General features: G+C 39.1%; 1 protein-coding gene across 2 annotated transcripts in view; it reads right to left on the reverse strand.

Moving 5' to 3' along the window:
- Positions 1–4,370: 4,370 nt before the first annotated feature.
- ankrd50 (ankyrin repeat domain 50) overlaps positions 4,371–21,928 on the reverse strand; it is an 81,461-nt gene continuing 63,903 nt past the window's right edge. For both annotated transcript variants that reach the window (XM_060851528.1, XM_060851527.1), the window contains 2 exons: positions 10,446–14,014; positions 4,371–6,287 (listed from right to left, as the gene is read on the reverse strand). In XM_060851528.1, the coding sequence (XP_060707511.1) occupies positions 10,449–14,014 (3,566 nt within the window). In that variant the 3' untranslated portion in view covers positions 4,371–6,287; positions 10,446–10,448. The remainder of the gene's footprint in view (positions 6,288–10,445; positions 14,015–21,928) is intronic.

The following is a 21,928-nucleotide window of genomic DNA, read 5'->3' on the forward strand; positions in this document are numbered from 1 at the left end:
AATGCCGGAAGAAACATCAAAGAAGCGCTTCGCATGAGGCTCCAGAGCACTGATGATGTCTCCGAGCCAGGGGACGAAACGTTTGCAACCAAAACTTCCAGCTCGGCGAACAGAACCACTACAACAAGCACCCGAGCTACAAATCTTCGCACAAACTTTGATCAAATACACCTGTTGGACCATAACCTGCTGTTGTGTGACATCTAACCTTGTCCACCCCAGTCCACACTGGCACCTCCATATCATGTAAAATATTTACCAAGCCCTGTCCAATTAATTGCTGTGTAGGTGATAGGGTAAATCAAAGTACTTTTTAGGTTCACAAAAGTAGATTAGATTTTAGAATTTGACATTCGACTCCTGCTTGACCCAATTCCTACTCATAGCTGACCACCAAACTTACTTTCTTGGCTCACATGAACCACTGATCATGGTTTGCTTTTCTCAGTCACCACACATTTCCGCCCAAAAATACCCTAGCCTCGATCTTTGCTATCATCTAATTTCCACGTTTGTCAAGGTCTGAAAACTTACTGCCCGCTCCTAAACGTGTACACATTGCTTCCAGAACTGCATTTTTGAATCTCTCCATTCAGGTTTTTGTCCCTGCCACAGTATCAAAATGACTGATTGAAGTCATAAGTGACATCCTATTTGATTGTGACAAAGTATAGTGTCTGTTATGACAACTGTCCAGTGCTCCTTTTGCAATAAAAATGCAATGCAAGCCACAAGAGGCTGATATCTTCCAAGAAAGCAAAAGTGATAGAAGCTAAGAGCCAAAAAATTAATCCTATGCAGATGTGCACACAAAGTGGTCTGGAGAAGCAAATAAGTCATATGTGCCCAAGCTCCCAAATGAAATATTGAAGCCTAAAAAAGTCAAGAGTTACTCTGACAGCAGGCGTCATAACGGGACCAAGTTAATGGTTTGCGGTTTCTGACTTATACGAATGAAGAGTCAAGGAGCATGCTGTGTATAGTTCATGCAGGTACACTGCACTCAGGATGCATTGGATAATGGCTTGGATAAGCAGTGAGCCGAAGCGGCCAGGTACCTGCTCTGACTTACATCAAGAATTGGCATTGTTTTCCGGGAAAAAAAAGGGAATTGACATATACATAAGGCAACAACAACAGTAGCTGCTAGAAAAGCTCAGCAGGTCTAGCAGCATCTGCGAAGGGAAGTCAAAGTTAGCGTTTTGCCTGTGGCCCTTTCTCAGAATGGTTTTGACAAATAAGGTTGTCTGATCAATGACATGCAAACAAAGTAACCTCACTGAATAGTGAGATCTGACGACGCCTTTTGATAGTCGAGGAAAAAAGAAAATTGGAAACAGTATTCGTGATTTTGAGATTGTTCTCCTCATTTCTATTTTATCACCTTAACCATGACTGGCTACACATCTGACAAAATTTCAGAGTCACTTTTCATATGTATGCCAATATTGAGAGTTACATCACTATCATAGATAGACTTTGAATCCAATCCTTCCACTAGCTCAATCAGCTTGTTTGTTTGAAATCCTGTTTCTTTTTATTTGTTCATAGGCTGTAGGCATCATTAGGTAAGTCAGAATTTATTGTTCATCCCCAATTGCTCTTAGAAAAGTAATGATGAGCTACTTTCTTTAACAATTCCAAGAAAGGTACATATGCCCACATTTCTATGGACTTCCAAGATTTTGACTTAGTAAATGAAGGGACACCAATAAAGTTCCAAGTATGTGGCTTATTGGAGATTTTATAGGTGGAGTGTTCTTATGCATTTATCCTGAGGTAGTAGGTGGTCGCAGGCAAGGTCCTGCCAAGCAGTGTTTTGACGCTACACATTGTTGTCACTGTTTTGATGTTGGTGGCTTTTTAAGGTATTGAATGGCATGCCAATCGAGTGGGATGAACAGTGATAAGTGACCATATTCAGTTAGGGAAGTGTGACTTAGAGACCTGTGACTTGTACGTGGAAGACAGTTTGAGAGCAATACTTTCAAGCTACAATGTTGCTTCTAACTTTTTGTGCAGACCTCTAAGGCCCATGTGCAACAGCAGCTTCTGGAAGTGGAAGCCATGCATTAGCATGCCAAACATGCAGTTTTCCAGTAATGCGGAGTCATAAAGGTGCACAGCATGGAAACCGACCCTTCAGTCCAACTTGTCCATGCCGACCAGATATCCCAACCCAGTCTAGTCCCATCTTTCAGCACCCGGCCCATGTCCCTCCAAACCCTTCCTATTCATATACCCATCCAAATGCCTCTTAAATGTAACTATGTGGCCATCCAGGCTAGAGAGAACATTACGGGGAAGCCCTGAATGAATGAAGTGGAGCTGAAATGACTGGCCTCCGATAATTCTAATCATTTTTGTCTACTGGGTTTGACACCAACCAATAGAGAGTTTTCTCCCCAATTCCCAATTACTTCAATCTTGCTCAGGCTGTTTGATGCTACAGCTGGTCAAACAAACAGCTTTGTGATCAAGGGCAACCATCTCACCTTAGCTCCTGAACTGTGCTTTTTCATTCATATTTGAACCAAGATCATAACAGGCTCTTGGAGTTGAGTATCATTAGCAGCTAATGGCATAAGCTTTGGAATTTGCTCCCTATAGCATTCTATCATCTTTCTGCAAGACGCTGCTTAAAAGATACCTAATTGTTCATATTTGTGGTCACGTACCCAAGTATCTTGATGTGGCCCATTGTCATATGTTTTTATAATGTGAAGTTCCTTGGAAAGTTTTTCTACATTAGAGGAGCTATGAAAGAACTCTGCTAAATGGATTCATCAGATGTAAAGAAAATTGATTAGATTCACTATAGTATGGAAACAGGCCCTTTGGCCCAACAAGTCTACATTGACCCTCCAAAGAGTAACCCACCCAGCCCCATTCCCCTACCCTATATTTACCCCAGATTAATGCAGCTAACAGAATGGGCAATTTAGCATGGCCAATTCACCTGACCAGTACATCTTCGGATTAAGGGAGGAAACCAGAGCACCAGGAGGAAACCCACACAGACACAGGAAGAACCTGCAAACTCCACCCAGACAGACAGTCATCCAATACGGGAATTGAACCCGGGTCACTGGTGCTGTAAGGCAGCCGTGCTAACCACTGGGCCACCATGCCGCTATAACAAAATCTCTTGCTCCTCTAAAGAATTTTGTGGCTATCAGTAAGGGAAACAGAAGCAAGCAGTGCATCAGAACAACAATTTCCTGTTGAAATGTGACTGGAATACATGAATGGGGGAAAGGAGGAGACACAGAAAGAGAAACAATTCAGAGAACAAAGGCAAGGGCAGAGTGAAATGACAGAAGGATAAGACAAAAACAGAAAGGGATACAAAGATAAACGAGTAAAAAGTGAAGTCTGCAGATGCTGGAGATCAGAGCTGAAAATGTGTTGCTGGTTAAAGCACAGCAGGTTAGGCAGCATCCAAGGAACAGGAAATTCGACGTTTCGGGCCAGGGCTCTGGCCCGAAACGTCGAATTTCCTGTTCCTTGGATGCTGCCTAACCTGCTGTGCTTCAACCAGCAACACATTTTCAGCTACAAAGATAAACACTGACTAAAAAGATCAAGCAAAAAAACCCATCAGCTCTTTGTGGAAGAAAGACCCACCCAGATCAATACAATGCATACAACAGAAGCATAAACAATTGGTACATCAAAATGTTTTTTCCCCAATTTACATCTGTAGCAATGGTGGAAACACAGTAAATGGCTAAGCTTATTCACTTACATAATTTAACCAAAGGTTTTAATGAGACTGCTGTTTCTGAATTGAAGATTAAAGGAACCATGTGAAAATCTTTCATCTCCTACAAAAGCAACAGATCTATGAGGAGCAATATCATGGGTGCAGTATTAGATTTTACAATTCCGAATGATTAGCAACTATAACATTTTTTATCTTTGATATAAAATAATTATTGGGAGAAATGGAGGCTGAGAGAAATATATTAACAGGGATGACATTAATACAGAACATTCTGAATCAACTGTATATTAAATCAAGTTTCCTCACACTGTCGGCTTTAATTATTGTGTCTACTATGCATCAGAAGGAAGCTTGGAAAATCATAATTTAATAGCTTGATTTTTAGAAGGCCTCTCTTCAAATCAGACAATTAATGATCCTTATGTTTGTTGTCCAACAAGTTATTTTTCCCATTTCATTCTTCTCTGAAACAAGTCCATAAACTGCTTAGTCAACAATAACATTGACTTTAATTTAACAACAATCTGCTGAAAAGCAAATATATTTATTAAGCACTTTACTATACACAGGAACTTTTGCTCAATATAATACAAGAAATAAAATAAAATCTTACAATGCAAAATTCAATGTACATTAAAGCTATTTACAACCAAATACAAAAAAAAGGATTTAAGGGTAAATCTAACTAACTGAAATGCAGTTAAGTGACTATTTGAATAAACAAAATAGATTTGCATAGCAAAACAAAACTGATTAAAAAATACTAACATACAGAATTCAAATCTTGCCTGGTGTTAAATATAAGGGAACATGTTTGGAGGGCGCATGGGCCATTTGTAATCCTAAACTGCTTTTCTTTCAACTGAATCAACAAATTACTTTGGATATTTTTAGCTTAGTAGAATCAAATAGATGGTTATACAGTTAAACCAGAAGTTCAGATCCAAAAGAACATTTTTTGACTCTTTAAGCTTTCACGTTCAAGTAATTCAATTATCTCTTTGAACTAACCCTCCTGATCCATTCCACCCAACGCATGGTGATTTGAGATACAGATTCAACATACTATTTACTCATGACATCAATCTGGGAATTTTCTCTTTACAGCATTTGCATTGCAGGGACATTAAACAAATCATATTTCCAATGAGTTCAAAACTAAATATTAATGTCCATAGCTCCAAATTGAGTCATATTCTCTGAAAATTTTAGCACCTTATGAATAAATCTGACAACTGGCCAATGATAATAAGGAAGGCATTTATAAAACCTAATTAACAAGAAAGGTAATAGGTATAATTTGAAACTTCAAGTACATTTTTTTTGAGTAATAAACACACATGCTGCTCATGATGAAGCTGTGTGTGTTTATTATTCATACCTGGGCTCTGTTTAGAATTTGGGGATACAATAACATGATCAAGCCTGCAAGGCAAAGTCAACACTTTCAAAATCTGAAACTGCAGTCTGTTGATCAGACAATAGTCCCACAGGGACAAAAATACTGTATTGGAGTACAAGCTTCTCTAACTTTTCCCATAAAAGGCTACATTTAATACTCATACAAAACATACATTGATTTGGCCTCGGAATCAGCTCATTTTCTAAGTATGACCATGCACTACACCACAGTTGTCCTGCCATCTATGTCTTCAATATCTTACACCTTTTTAAACTTACACAAAACGTCACATATGTACAGCAAGCAACCAGCCTTTCTGTAGCATGTTACAGAGCTGGGTGCATTCTGTCCCCATCTGCAACAGGAAAGAAAATCACACACAGAAATCAATGTATGCTCTTGTACTCCACTATAATTTGTACATCCAACCTACATTAAGAGAAAAAAAATCTCCCTTCAAAAACTGTACTCGACCTGAGGTCATCCTTTGTGTATGTACTTATGAATCTAACAGAATAACAGAAAACAAAATAAGTATCAGACCAACTGGGTTTCCAAATCATTTTCAATTTTATGCGGAAGATTCTGTAATGTCATCTTATCAAAACAATTTAATGGGTACAGGGAAAAAGTTCCATGCATACGCATTCTATAAATGCAGATCTGAACCCATAGACATAGATGATGCGTATTTTGCTACAATCCACAGATCGCATCTTTAATCAGAGGACATCAGCAAAGCCTTGCTTGATTAGATCAACATTCTATTGATCTTAATCAAATTCTAGCTTCACTTTCAGCATGCTGAATTCTTCTCAATGCATCATAAAATAGCAATAGTTGTCATGATGTAATTACTATTTTGTTATGAAATAACAAAGTAACACAAATAAATATATAAAGCGTATAAATGGCTATACTTAAAGACAGACTCAAATTTAGGCACAGTTATTTTGTATTGAACATTTATGCGGTAGTAAGACTTCTCCACTGCTGCTTTCACAAAGCGAATGTGCTTTCAAGACTGATATTGGGTGACTTCTTCAAATCAGGCTGATGGTCCACTGAGGCTGCAATTGGTTCAGTGTCTTTCCGTCCCAGCAGCAAAATATGATGGTAACTAACTGCTGCGCTTTACTGAACTCCATTAGATTTTCTCTGGAAAATGAACAATGTTTAGATTTAAATAAATTAATGAACTACCAGGATTTTCTTGAGTTTGTGCATGTTACCACGTGGGAGCCTGTGATTAAATGTAATAGCAACAATTAACTTCAGTATTCAGAAATGAAATCCTGGGTTATTTTGCTTTCCAGTCCAAGGTAATTGACAAAACATATTGCTACAGCAATTAAGATGAACTAATTTATTGACTAGGATGTCACACTTGGAATCTTCATGGTCTTTGTGGTTCAGTTCTAAAATGGCCCCCTATTATCTATCTCAATAACCAGGCAGTGGTTATAACACCAGTAATACAACATATTGGTGTTATGATGATCATTGACAGATGTAGATTTATGATACACTAGCTTGTGGAGACAGTGTTTATTCATCTAATTAGAGGCATAGAATCATAGAGATGTGCAGCACAGAAACAGTCCCTTCGGTCCAATCCGTCCATGCCGACCAGATATCTCAACCCAATCTAGTCCCACCTGCCAGCACCCTGCCCATCTCCCTCCAAACCCTTCCTATTCATATACCCATCCAAATGCCTCTTAAAATGTTGCAATTGGACCAGCCTTCACCACTTCCTCTAGCAGCTCATTCCATACCCATACCCATACCACCCTGTGTGAAAAAGTTACCCCTAATTAGTCTTTTATATACCAGTTCTAGTATTTCATCTTCTCCCAAGAGAATGGAGGCGTCAAAAACAATTACATTAAATCCAACACAAGATAGAACTCACTGACAAAAATTCAAATTAAAAAACATGAACTGACCTACATCTCTGACCAAACATATATACAAGCCAAATATATTCTCAACAAAGATAAATCAGAGCATCATGTCAATGGAATCTGAAGATACAGGAAAGCTGGACTTTTCCTGACATGGCTTATATAAAATTTCTCCTGATCAGTCAATATGATAATTCATTCCTCTGTTACAGTTAAGAATAGATTTATAAACTTCTTAAATTGCCTCTTGGGTTGTGCATGGCACTGGCAAGGCTATTCATTATGCATTCTTAGTTGCCTGCGGTGGTGCATATGGTACTTCATAAATCATGATGATATAACTGATCACACGTCCTGTATCTTTATATGCAGCAATGCCTTAATGTGCAAAGTAAAACAGTATCGACTATTTTCTGACTCTTCCCTTTGGACAAGATGACAAAAAAGAGAATTTTAAGAATATTCACACAGCTCTGTTCTGTCAATTATGTTATGCATTGAACCAACAGCTATGGTCTATAGAAATCAGCCAATCATTTACAAATCTAGCCATTATTGACAGTAACAGTTTTCTTCAGTGCATTAGTATATACTCAAGAATTTGAATTAAACACGTAACCAAAATAAGCCCCTATTTTCCTTCAGTAAGAATTTAAAATAGGTGACATATCAGTAATTACCAATATGAAGGAAAACAAAGTACACTCTCACTTCATGTGTTTAATGCTCAATACATATTTTTGTCTTTCAGAAGAGTGAATTGAAGAGAACATTAAAAAATATCTTTTATCATCATTATTTTCACATCCCATAATGATTCAGAATGTGAGATAAGAACACTGGTGTGTAAAAAAAGCGTGCAATTTTATTCTGTCAGAAAAGGTTTACTAGGATGTTGCCTGGTATGAGGGATTTTAGTTATGAAGTAGGGTAGGACAGAGTGGGTTTGTTTACACTGGAACACAAGAGGTTGAGGGGTGACCAGATTGACGTTTAAAAGATCGTGAATGATATGGATAGAGTGGGAAATATCAGGCTTTTCCCCAGGGTGAATGGGTCTATTACTAGGGGAGAGGGGTTCAAAGTGTGAGGGGGAAAGTTTAAAAGAGATGTGCAATGTAAATATTTCACACTAAGGGTGTTGAGTGCCTGGAACCCGTTGTCCGAAGATGTGGCAGAAGCAAACAAATTAACAGCATTCAAGTAGTACCAGAATTAATACATGAATAGGAAGCAAATAGAGGGATACGGATCCTGTAAATGAAGACTGTTTTAGTATGGAAAGGCAAAGTGTGTCAGCGTAGACTTGGAAGGCTGAAGGGCCTGTTCCTGTGCTATACGGTTCTTTGTTCTTAAAGGTCTACCATCCAGAACCTTGTCAAAGGTCTTGCTAAAGTCCATGGAGACAGTATCTATTGCTCTGACTTCATCTGTCCCTGTAAAATGTTTCTACGCAGCTGCAGAAAAAATGATGAGCATAGTTTCTTCACTGTGATGGCTCTGGCCTCGGGTTCCAATTGGGGTAAGGGGCAGCCCACAGCCATGAAATTGAGTAAGTGGACTTTGTCTTAAATTCTTTTTTTTTTTACAATTTTTCTCTTTTTTTGTATTATATCATCGTAGAAGGACTGCTATTCTGAATTTTTTATTTATTTTACTAATTTATTACTACGATTTTATAACTTTGAAGGTCCTAAGCATTGGACTTATTATTTCTCTACTTTGAATTTTTTTTTCTTAAGAATTTGTACTCAAGAATCTGTACCAAGGGACCTTTGTACCTAAAATGGCACCGTAAGTGGCAACTTGTAAACTTCCCACTGTACTCATTTGAGTACACATGGCAATAAGGCCAATTCAATTCAAAGACATTCATGCTAATAAATTGAAATTTGAGGCAAACTATTTGAAATCCGAGAAACCAGTCTTTTTATTTGCCAGGAATAAAACAGTGCATCCTCGATCTTGCATTTTGTGTAAAATTCTGAAAGGTTCAAGAAATTGGTGGCTAGTGATTCCACCAAAGACAGAGGATCTAGAAAACCTGTCAATGGTGCAGCGCGCATTATGTCATGTCCTAAGTGGCAGAACATGAAGTAGCTAAGTCAGCATAAAGTTCTTTAAAAACGCACAGTAAATTTTTCTGAGAGATACTTGCAGATTTACGGACAAGAAAATTCCTGTTTGCCTGAAAAGTCTTTCTGCTTCAAGCTCTGCCATTGCCAATGCCTGACCCTTCCTTTTAATACCTTTCTGGATGTTCAGTTTTGTGGTGGAAAGAGGAGCTATACCTTTACTGCAAAAGTGACTCCAAAATTCACTGCTATTATTCAAATGAAGCCCAATGACAAATACAGTTTGGATCACTGGTGAAGTTCATTGAATAGTTAGAGGTCTCATTCTGTACACTGTCTTTCTGTGAACATGGTGAAGGGACACTTAAAAATCTCCATGATAAATTACTTTACAAGAAAATATTAATTACTTTCTTATCCTATTGCAAATATCATACAAGCTTAATTTGTTCTCGCTGCTAATAGTGCATATAAAACATTCTTTATAAATGGAATAATTTTGTTTTGAAATGTATCTGGAAATTTTAAGACGAAATTTCAGAACCATTCTTGGTGGTTCAATTATAGCAGGCATATTGTCAAATTTGGTACAGAAAGTTGAATTATCAGTTATAACCACCAGGGCTGAATTAGCTATCTCATTTGATGAATAAATCTACTTGTGTTGAACCTGTATGCTCAATCACACTAAAGATTTCAGAGAAAAATGCTTACTTTTCTTACAAGCTTTTAATTGTAAACTCAATTGCATGATAGCATAAATTTATTTTTTAGTGGTACTTATATCTTAATAGATCAGCTAAAGAAAAGTCCAATGCCAATTTCTCATCTCTTCCACTGGCGAGACATACTTCCTTCTTTGGGGATGCTCAACTATAAATATCAGCAGAAGCTTGGATTTGATATCTGGATCTCCAAGCTAAGATTGTAGGGTTCTTAAGGGAAAGGATTTTGTCTTCATCATCTGGCTGGTAATCTGCCAAAGTATACTACTTTTCCATTGAGGAATTTAAAATAGGTCAGGTTACATCAGCACAGACTTAGGCAATTAAGCTAAATATCTATCCCTTATATTGGAATGTTCCTACACATGACATGCTTCAGCCTGAAGTATTCCTCTATCAGAAATAGCTCTAGAAATATGAAAGTGAGCTTGATCCAGATACTGCTCACTACTGTTATTCTAAACATATTGGCTCTCAAAGTAGATCAAATTATACTGAACAAAAAGGGAAAACTTTACCATAAGAAAATTAAACATGCTACCCTTTAAAGCTCTCATAATTTAAGTACTTGTATCCATTAGATTTACATACAAATTAGCTTTACAGTACCTGCTACAATGGTGTTTCCTTCTTGTAATTAAAACTAGGATCTGTCCCCTCAATCTGTAATTTTAGGGCTTGCTTCAGACTTAGTTCAGTCTCTGCTAATGGATAACCTTCCAAACATTCAGTATGTCCCTTCTCCTGTCCATTCTTTGGAACTGCAACCCTGCCCAGGAGAACAGGATTCCCTTGTAAATAGTTTGGATTTGTCATTATTCCATTTCTTTTCTTTTGTTCCCCATGCTGCTGTATTAAGAACTGTTGTTGAGCCCTTGAAGTTTCCTGTGCACTGTGTGGAATCAGTATCTTACATTGTGATTCAAGTGGTGCTTGTTTTAATGGCACTGCATTATTCTGTATTATTTTATTTATGGCTGTTCGTTTGTCTAGTTGTGTCATTTCATATTCCAAAACCTTTGGCTGAGGGCAGTTGTTTTGCTTGTTTTGGGCTGATCTCTTCCCAGATGAACCAATTTTGGTGGAACCTTCGCTAGGTTCAATGTGTCCAGTTTTACCACTTTTAGAAGATCTCACATTGGGTTTCATTTGTCCCCATTCATACTCACTAGTTGGAGAACCAGCATGCTGTCCTATGGATCGTGTAGTAGATGAGGGACTTACAATAGACTGCCTGCTTCGACTACGTGGTAATGAATGCTGCTGTATCTGCTCTGTGAATGACATACCATGGAAACTGTCCATGGGTACAGTCTGTGCAGTTGCTGTGGATGATGTTGTTCGAAGAGAGGAGTTTTTAGAGCTCTTCAGTGAATTATTAGACAGTGAGGACTTCTGTCGATCAACTGTTGAATCTGGAGATTCAGAGGGTGAACTGAAAGGGTGTTGAGGACCATTAGAAAAACCACGTATAGCAGACTGCAGGTCACCTCCACCAGTACTGCCAGAGCTATTCGATTTAATTGTTAAAGAGTGCATTTTCATAGTGACAGACTGAGGGGTTGCCTGTTCCATTGTGTGAACTGGAGAAGGGCTACATCCATTTAGACTCGAAGCCCCATACTTCTCCAATAACTTTATAATCTGTGTATGGCCACCTTTTGCTGCAACTCTCATTGCAGTCCGTCCAAATTGATCTGCATGATTTGGATCCGCTGAGTGTTCCAGTAATGTTTGAACAACATCTACATGTCCTTCCTGGGCTGCAATACAAAGAGCAGTAGCACCTTGGTTGCACGTATGATCTACCAATGCTCCATGGTCAATTAGCAACTGCACAACCTTCACATGCCCCTGCCATGCAGAAGATTGCAAAGCTGATCGTTTCTCATTGTCAGCAGAATTGACATCAGCATGGTAGTTTATCAAAAGTTGGGCCATTTCCAAGTGCCCTTGCCAACAGGAGACATGAAGAGCAGTTCTCCCCTCTGCATCTGTGCTTTCCACATTTGCTCCATTTTCTAGCAAATACTCAGCCATTGCTAGTTGATTTTCAAGTGCCAAAATGTACAACGTTGGGCGGCTATCAGCATCCTTGTAATTCACATCGGCTCCATGGCTCAAGAGCAGTTCAACTATATCACGATGACTTTCTAATGATGCAACACGTAATGCATTTCTACCATCGTAACCCCTCTGATCCACATTGGATTTGTTTTCAAGCATAACCTGCACACAGTCATAATGGCCCTCCTGTCCTGCTAGTATTAAAGGAATACGACCATCATTGTCCACCTCATTAGTCCTAGCACCTTGTTCGATAAGTGCTTCGCATACTTGTCGGTGACCCTCAAATGCAGCCATATGTAATGGAGTCCAACCAGCATCATCCCTATGATTCTCATCTAATCCTCTGTCCAGCAGAGTACGCACCACTTCTACATTTCCTTGTGCTGAAGCTATACTCAGAACTGTTCTTCCTTCACTATCAATAGTATCAACAGCTGCACCCCAAAACAGTAAGGTATTTACAACTGATGCATGACCCATGGACGCAGCAGCCAGAAGAGGAGTACGACCATTGTTATCAGTGTGATCCACATCTGCCCCTCCTTCAAGAAGCAAATCAACAACATCCACATGTCCTTCATAGGCAGCGACTAACAATGGAGTCATACCATCTTTGTCACAGTGGTCAACCTCTGCTCCTCGGTCAATCAGTAAGCTAACCACTGATGCATGACCTTTGCTTGCAGGGACACACAGTGCAGCTACTGACAGAGCTGTTCTACCATCCACATCTTCATGATTGATCTCTGCACCATGATCCACCAGATGTTCTACTATCTCTCTATGTCCCATATATGCTGCTGCAATAAGTGCAGTCCTTCCTTCATTATCAGCTTTGTTAACCTCAGCTCCATGTTGGAGTAAATTGAGAACAATGTCCTCATGCCCTCCCCATGCTGCAGCCCTGAGAGCAGTTCGACTGTCTGCATCTGCACAATCTACCTTTGCTCCAGCATAGAGAAGTGCTGATACCACCTCTGTATGTCCTCCCCAAGCTGCTGACCTTAATGCAGTCCAGCCATCTTGGTCAGTGTGATTTATGTTAACACCATGTCCAATGAGGCAATTAATAACCTTTGTATGACCTTGCCTAGCAGCAAGTGTAAGTGCTGTCTGTCCATGATTATCTTCAATTTCCAGATCAGCATCCCTAGATATCAGGAGGTTAACAACATCCAAATTGCCACTGTAGGCTGCACTACCCAATAATGTTCTTCCATTTGAGTCACTCTGATTAACAGAAGCACCATTATCTAGTAAAGTTCGAATGGAATCTTCTCTCTCCAGAGCCTGGCGTACAATACAAGATGTGCGATCATCGTCACTGTTCACATGAGCTCCTGCCTTTACTAAAAGTTGCAGTATTTCCTGCTCTTTAGGAACTATCGTTGACAAAGCTCCTTTCACAGGTGTGCCATTCCAGATCATCCACAAGGCCAAGTGATGTGGCTCTAACTGCAAGTTAGAATTAAGCAGGTGCAGTGCAAACTCCTGTACCTCCAAATGGGAGAGTTCTTTTGCACGGCATGTATAACTCATGGCAAGCATTCTGTGACCCTCTGCTGCATTACACAAATATTTCTGTGTGCAGTGCTTCACATCGAGCAACCACTCTGCAAAACTGTAATGAAACAGAATTTTAGTGCTTCCCAAGCCATCTATAAGAACTTTTGATAAAATATCTAATTTCCGTTGAAATTCTTCAATTGTCATGGTTATATTTTTTGTCCACACTGCATGATATAACTCCAAAGTAGTTAATGGCCTACAGGCAGCCAAAATTACATTTAGAATAGGTTGTACTTTGGCAAACTGTTTTCGTACAAAAAGCCTTTGACAAAGCCAAAGATATAGTCCATTCAATGTTCCTGGAATATCCCTAATCTCTCGCAGCATTATAAAGCTTTCCACCACTCCATCAAGGACACGTTCAAGATAAAGAAAACAGCCACTGCTTTTAATATGGAGCTGGTTTAACATTTCAGCTGTTTCTTTTGTCAGGTGCTGTCTTAATGCTTCTTCCTGGTCCAGCCGATACAAGATATATTGCTGTACGTCCTTTACAATGTAGGCTTTACGCAGATCATCCAAGCTAATTTTCCGGAAGCCTGAAAGATAAAACAAAGAATATGAATAAGCAAAGGTTTAATGAATTATTGATTGTCTCTTATAAAATTCGCTTTTGCACAATTTGATACCCAACTAATAACCATCCTGTGTAACCCTTGCAAGCATCTGTCCCATCTGCAATCTCCTCCTTTTTCAAATTTTGTAAACCTTTTTCTCACACCTGTTTTTTCATCTCCCTAATTAGGTTTTCTATGCTGCCACATCAACCAAATGCCCTAATAAAAGCCAGAAATAATGTCTGCAATTATGATCATGGTACACAACCCCTCTTCATCCTTCTTTGACCTCTGTAAATTTCATGACCTCTCCATTTCCCTTGCAATGCCAGACTGCATGTCTAAGACACCTCTTGGATGAGCTTTGGCTCACTTAATTAAATTTGGTGTCATTAAAACTTAGTCTTTAACCCCAGCCACAACTTGCATTCCCTGAAGTACAGATTCTATCCCCAGCCTGAGCCACTGACTGAGACTGAATCAAAACATTCACAGTTCATATCTTTGCGTCCTTCTGCCCTTGAGCTCACCATCTGAAGTAATATTTTCAGAATCACAAAGGTCATACAATACTGTAATATTACTATTCATGCATATTAATCTATAATAAATATCTCCATCTCAAATGATATAAAAAATACACTTAATAATGAGATGCAGGAATAATTGGCTGAAAGTGAATACAGCAAAGTCATTTAACTATAAATTTTAGCATGGTTGAATAGTTTTATTCAGTCGATTCAGATTCCTTTCCTGTCATTGCAAACAGGTTAATGTTTTTCATGGCTAGTCTATGATGATAGGACACTTTTGAGTTATGACGACAGTGGAGCAGGATTCTAAGATAACTAATTGATCTTCTATTATATCGCATGGCGAGATATGACCAACACAGGAGAATCTGATGTCAAAGATAACCAGAGCATGGAGAAATGTAGACATTTGCCAAGAAACTTAGTAAAGCTGCTAGAATTGAAAAAGACAAATTGGGCTGAGGCACTTAAGTAATTGGTAGGAGAACTATCAGCTTCTGGATCATGTATAAAGTTAGCGCTGGATTGAGTTTCCTGATGTCTAGTATCAGAATCTCTCAACACATTGGCATTTTTATGATTGTTCATTAAAGTGCTTCTTTGCTAGATCTAAGCTTACCTTTTAAAATAAGATATCACAAACAGAAGCATTTCCTTTGGATTCACACCTGCTTAAATATGATGTGCAGCAGGTGAAGCAGCCTTCTTGAACCACGTAAGAGCCAATTTTTCTTGCAATGGGGACTTCTGAACCACATAAATGGAAGCACTGATGATTGAAATTGGGTAGTAGCTGTGAAAAGGGGCATGGCTGACCAAGGGCGTGATGGGTGGGGGGAGGGCTGTTGTTGTTGTAACTGGCCTTAAATTAATAAAGCCTTGCACAGAACAACAGAAGCAAGCTTGGGAAAGTCAATGTCTAAAGATGGTAGGTCAGACATTATTGTGTAAAGATCAAGGGACATACTGGAAGGTTACTGGTGAAGTGACATGAAAGTAGGGAAGGTAAAGGAGATAGGGTAAGGCTCAAGGATGATGGATGATATGTCAAAGATAATGAGTAGCAGATCCAGAATTCCAGGGGGCAGTTCTATTGTACTGAAGTTGGCCATATGACTCATTTCCATGCCAAATAAGAAAGCTACTCAGCCTAATCCTACATTCCAGGTCTTGATCCATAGCCATATGGCACTTAGGATATGGTACTTAAAGCATACATCCAAGCATTTTTTAAACACTGAGGGTTTCTGCCTCCACCAACCATTTTCATTTAAAATGGATTCAACTTAACAAAGAACAATTTTCAAAAAAACACCCACCGGTTTCTTTGCATGCACACACACACAAACTTAGTATTTCTACCTGTAGTGTCAGCTCCAGTTTTTTTAAAGACTTAATGCCATGTGAATTAATACTAAACATTTATCCAGCTTAGGGACATAATTGGTATTCTTGGCAAATGAAGGCACCGTTGACAATTAAAATATCCATATCATCAAGTGACAAATTTGTTTTCCAAAGCATTTTTAAATGTAATATTATGAATATTCCAACAATTTTAAAATATGACCAATATACTGTTTTCTAACAGCAGTGACTCAGCCTGGGGACAGCTCGATGAATCCTCCTCCTTGATTTTGGAATCACCTTAAATAAATGTAAAGTAAATACTGCAGCTAATGCTGGACATAGAACATAGAAAAATACAGCACAGCACAGGCTCTTCGGCCCTCGATGTTGTGCCGATCCAAGCCCACCTAACCTACACTAGCCCACTATCCTCCATATGTCTATCCAATGCCCATAAAGAGGGAGAGTCCACCACTGCTACCGGCAGGGCATTCTATGAACTCACGACTCGCTGAGTAAAGAATCTACCCCTAACATCTGTCCTATACCTATCACTCCTTAATTTAAAGCTATGCCCCCTCATAATAGCCCCTCTGCACTTGTTCCAGTGCCTCCACATCCTTCTTATAGTATGGCAACCAAAACTGCACACAATACTCCAGATGCGGCCGCACCAGAGTCTTATACAATGGCAACATGACCTCAGGACTCCGGAACTCAATTTCTCTACCAATAAAAGCCAGTACGCCATATGCCTTCTTCACAGCACTATTTACCTGGGTGGCAACTTTCAGAGATCTGTGTACATGGACACCAAGATCCCTCTGCTCATCCACACTACCAAGTATCCGACCAAAAGCCCAGTACCCCATCTTCATGTTACTCTTACCAAGGTGAATCACTTCTCACTTAGCTACATTGAACTCCATTTGCCACCTTTCTGCCCAGCTCTGCAGCTTATCTATATCCCGCTGTAACCTGCCACATCCTTCCTCACTATCAACAACTCCACCGACTTTCGTATCATTCGCAAACTTGCTCACCCAACCTTCTAGCCCCTCCTCCAGGTCATTTATAAAAATGACAAACAGCAATGGTCCCAAAACAGATCCTTGCAGAACACCGCTGGTAACTGCACTCCAAGATGAACCCTTACCATCAACTACTACCCTTTGTCTCTGGAAATCGGAAATACAAAAAAAAAATTCTAGAAAAACTCAGCAGGTTTGAAATTTTGAAGAGACAGAAAAAGAGTTTACATTTTGATTCATCCGATTTTTTTTGGGATTGCCCTCTATCAAAATATTAACTCTTTCTCTTTTTACAGATGTCGCCAGACCTGCTAAGATTTTCCAGCACTTTGTTTAAAATAAAACCAATCATCCTCTTTCACCGTCATACAATGATGAAAATTCTCAGATTGGATATGACTAAATGTGAACAATTATGAAGGATTGCATTTTCACTTTCCGAAGGAAACAAAGTCAAAGGTTTATCATTGACATTGCAATACCCTATTTGACTCTTTAGATCTCAGCTTCAGAACAAGTATACCATATTTGATTTCTCTGCTGGCTAAAACGAGATTCCACTGAAAACCGCTGCACAATTTGAATTTACCGACTGTACAGCACTGATTTTGAGAAATATAGCTATGTGCCAAAAAGCTGCGGTTTTGACTTATATGGCAAGGTCAGAAAAGTTTGATAGCTTGAAATATTTCACAATAAATAGAATTTAAGATTTCACCCAAATCTATATGGATATTGACTCATGAGTACAGCATTTTGCTATGCCTTGTTATTATAGAAGGATTTTATTGTCCAACACAATGGCAGTCTTAAGATCATGGGAGTCATGAACAAGCAACAAAAGATTCTTCACATTAATGTCTGGGTTCAGCATTCTAAGCATACAAACGGTAATGTGACATTTATCACATTGCCACGACTTCCCTTTCTTTAAGAATAAATTGTTTCAGTGTTATGGAACCAATTACTTCCTTACTAGTTAAATGTCAGCTTTAGAGTAGACTGGTCAGTGGCTTTAGCTATTTGCAGTGATTATTAACAATTAAGAAAAGTATTCTCCAGTCAGTCCCTGATCAACATTGAAGAGCACAACAAAACAAAGAAAGTAGCTGAACATTATTCAAAAAATGTAAAAGAAAAGCTCCCCACAGCAATTATGCCTTGAAGAGTCTGCCCACAGTAAATGTGCTCTCCCATGGAAGTTACATTGTTGAATAATCAGTACCAATAAATTGTCTAAAGTAACACAGTATACTGTCACTTAAAGTAAGGAAAACACAACATAGGTTTAGCGCTGACACGAGTAATGCAATGTTGTATGTGATGGAGCTTTGTATTCTCTGACACTTATTACCATAATAGTTTATTCTATTTATCTCACATACACTTCTTTTTCTCCACTGTGATTAAGAGTGAGCAAATATTCCTATTGGTGGTTTAGATTTGATAAGTGTACACATTTAGGTGGAGGTAGCAAAAGGGACAATAATTATCTGATTCTGCACTTTCCAGGAAAGACTTTTGTTTCAAACATTATTTAATCAGGTAAGATCAAACATGCAAATTACATTAGCAGAGGAAAGCACAAAGGAGACTCTGGTGGTCCCAAACTGCAAGTTTCAGCCGTTGATAGAAACATATTTAATTATCAATACACAGTGAAAGTCATCTATAATGACTACCTCGGGGATTAACATAATTGTCTTTTTGGGAAGATGGTTTCTATTGTAAATTCGAAGTCTGAATGGCTCATTTGTACGGTCAAGATGAATGGGAACTACTCATTAGACACTTTTCATGATGTGTTCCTTTCTTCTTTTGCTCTCTTTGAAACTTCCTCCTAACTCCTCTAAAGATAAACCACACATCACTAGTTTGTATATTAAAGAATTAATTTACCACTTTCAAAACATGTCATTTTTTTCTTATTAAAATCAGTTTTACTTTCAGGTTCAATTCTATGTCTCCAGTTTCAAGCACTCAGTGATCTTAACTAATGCAGGAGTCTAAAAGTTAAGTGTGGGTTATCTAGGACAATGAGATCAAATATCCTGATTAATTATTTGTTTACATAGAGATGAGAATATGGAACTTGATCCACATTGGATAGTTGAAGCTGAAAATGCTGTATTCAAAGGATATTCATTGCACAAATAGAGGAGAAATTAAGAGGGACGAGATTCGTGTGAAACATAAGACAAAAAACAACTGGGTTAAAATAAATGCTTCTATGCAGTTCTATCTTGCTTGAGTTTACCCACTGCCATTACATTTGTTTTTAAAGTTTTGCAATAAAATCTCCCGAATACTTAGCTGAGTTCCAAGCCCCACCACGGATTCAACTCATGGGGGCATGTGGGACTGTTGTCAACGCAGGTGCACTGGGAAGTTTGATCGATAGTTTTATGAGAGAACAGTGTCTGTACAAAGTGGCTTTCAATTGTCTGCTTTGATGGTTTCACTATTATTTAACAGGATTTTCAAGGGAGAGGTTTGAGAGCTGCTTGTTATTGAATTGATCATGTAATTGTCAAAAAAAAGACCAGTGTTGTTACAGGGTTCATGAGTTACGCCCATTGTGGGTATGGATGTGAGTGGGTATGAATGATATCTAGATGAATTGGAGGACTAAAATTCATTGATGGATTGGGTCAATATCCCAGAGAATGGAGTTGGGCCTTCTATTCTGCTGACTTTAACATCCTCCTGTTCTAGAGATAATGAGCAGTCTTAGGCCTATACTCGCTAGAGTTCAGAAGGGTGAGAGATCCATTTGAAGTACATAGGATGCTAAGGAGGATGGGCAAAGTAGAAAAAGTGTATATGTTTCCCCTTGTCTGGCAATTTAGCATGATAGGTCATACTAACTGGGCTAAGTGTTGGCAAATTTAAAACAGTTCGTGGGAGGAAGGACTTCTCTCAAAGGTTCACAAATTTGTGTAATTCACCAGCGCAGTGGATGTTGGGACAATGAGTAAAATTGAGGAAGAGATAGAAGATTTTTAACAAGTAATAGGTTAAACGGTTATTAGGAGCGGGCAGAGAAGTGGAGTTGAGGCAGAGATGAAATCAGCCATGATCGTGTTAAATGGCGGAGCAAGTTCGAGGGGCTGAATTGCACACTCCTGTTCCTAATTCTCATTCTTATCAAGGAGACAAGTTGTGAATGAAATAATGATTTGTACTACTAATCGATAGATAATGAATAAAATCACAAATAAAAGGAGAATTACTAGTTCCTTGACCAATATTACCTTGGCCCAGGGTATGGCAGATGACTGTTTAACAATTCGTTGCTAGATGTTGCAGGACCACTAAATGCACCTTTTGGACCCTGGTAAAACTACTCACTATTCCAGGATCATCCTGCAAAACTGAAAGGTAACCCAACTTCTGGACTCTACTGGAAAAAGATGACTTCTTAAGCCTCTCCTGCCCCATGTTCCCTCCTTTGTCTTCCCAAAATATTTGAGGAGCTCATGAATGCATAATTAACTGTCCATATCATTTCTGTCGTTTCCACTAGTGCACCAAAACAAATTTCCTTTAAAGTTCCCCTGTACCACAAAGAACTTTGTACTTTTCACTCATCTCACTCCTATCTCCCCTCAAGCCTCTCTGAATACAGATCATCCAGTTCCCTTGACCATATTTCCACTAATCTGATCACCCAACTTCTCCTTCTGGGCCTCAGGTCAGTTGATATTAAAAGTTCTCTCTCTCTCTGTTAAATCTGCCATCAACTCTCCTCAAAAAGAAAATTATGGAATATGTTACGGTTGCCCATCGGCAATCTTCCATTTCTCTTTCAAGTTCTTGAAAGAGTTTTTGTCCTCCCAAATGTAAGACCATGTCTCCCAGAATTCCATTTTCCAATTTCAATTGTATTTTCATTCCTGACATAGTACTAAAAAAAGGTCTTATCAAGATCACAAAAGACATTCTTTGTGAATGTGATAAAAGTAAACACTGTTCTCATCCTTTACCTGCCTCCTTTGCTGAAATCCAACTGGGTGAGAGTGCACTTGCCTGATTCCAATCTCATCTCTATGATCATAGCCAAATATCTCAGGCAATGCCTTCACTACCTGTTGCCAAACCTTTGACCTTGGACTCAAGACTGAAGCTATTGTCTTCAGTGCTCAGTCAAAACTCCATCCCAAGCCGCTGGCTCCATCTCTCAACGACGAGCCTAAACTAAACTGCCTGCTATCTTAGTGATATATTTGACAGTAAAATGAACTACTGGTCACTTAGGTGCATCATTAAGATTATTTATTCCCATGTCTGAAACACCTCATAATTCTGCTCCTTTCTTAGCTCATCTGCTGAAACGTTCATGCAAGATTTTCTTTTTGAACCTCCATACTTAACTGTTTAAATGCAATGTTAGTTTGGTCTCCAATACTCCAGTTTTGGTAAACCGAGGAAAATTGATAACTTTGTTGCTCATTCAAAGTTTGTGAGAAGATTTGTAGCAGGGGTGCTCGTTGTTGTGGTTCTGTTCGCCGAGCTGGGAATTTGTGTTGCAGATGTTTCGTCCCCTGTCGAGGTGACATCCTCGGTGCTTGGGAGCCTCCTGTGATCTTTCCTGCGGCATTTGCAGTGGTTTGAATCTGCCGCTTCCGGGTGTCAGTTCCAGCTGTCCGTTGCAGTGGTCGGTATATGGGGTCCAGGTCAATGTGCTTATTGACTATTATAGTACTATTATAGGACAAGCCAAACAGAGAACAGCCAGGGAATTCCAAGAGGCATGGCACTCATCCACAGATTCAGTCAAAAAGCACATCGATCTGGACCCAATATACCGACCACTGCAACGGACAGCTGGAACTGACAACCGGAAGCGGCAGATTCAAATCACTGCAAATGCCGCAGGAAAGATCACAGAAGCGCTTCACAGGAGGCTCCCAAGCACCGAGGGTGTCACCTAGACAGGGGACGAAACATCTGCAACACAAGTTTGTTGCTCATGTTTTACG

Source organism: Hemiscyllium ocellatum, chromosome 36 (genome assembly GCF_020745735.1).
Source record: "Hemiscyllium ocellatum isolate sHemOce1 chromosome 36, sHemOce1.pat.X.cur, whole genome shotgun sequence".
Taxonomy (NCBI): Eukaryota; Metazoa; Chordata; class Chondrichthyes; order Orectolobiformes; family Hemiscylliidae; genus Hemiscyllium; species Hemiscyllium ocellatum.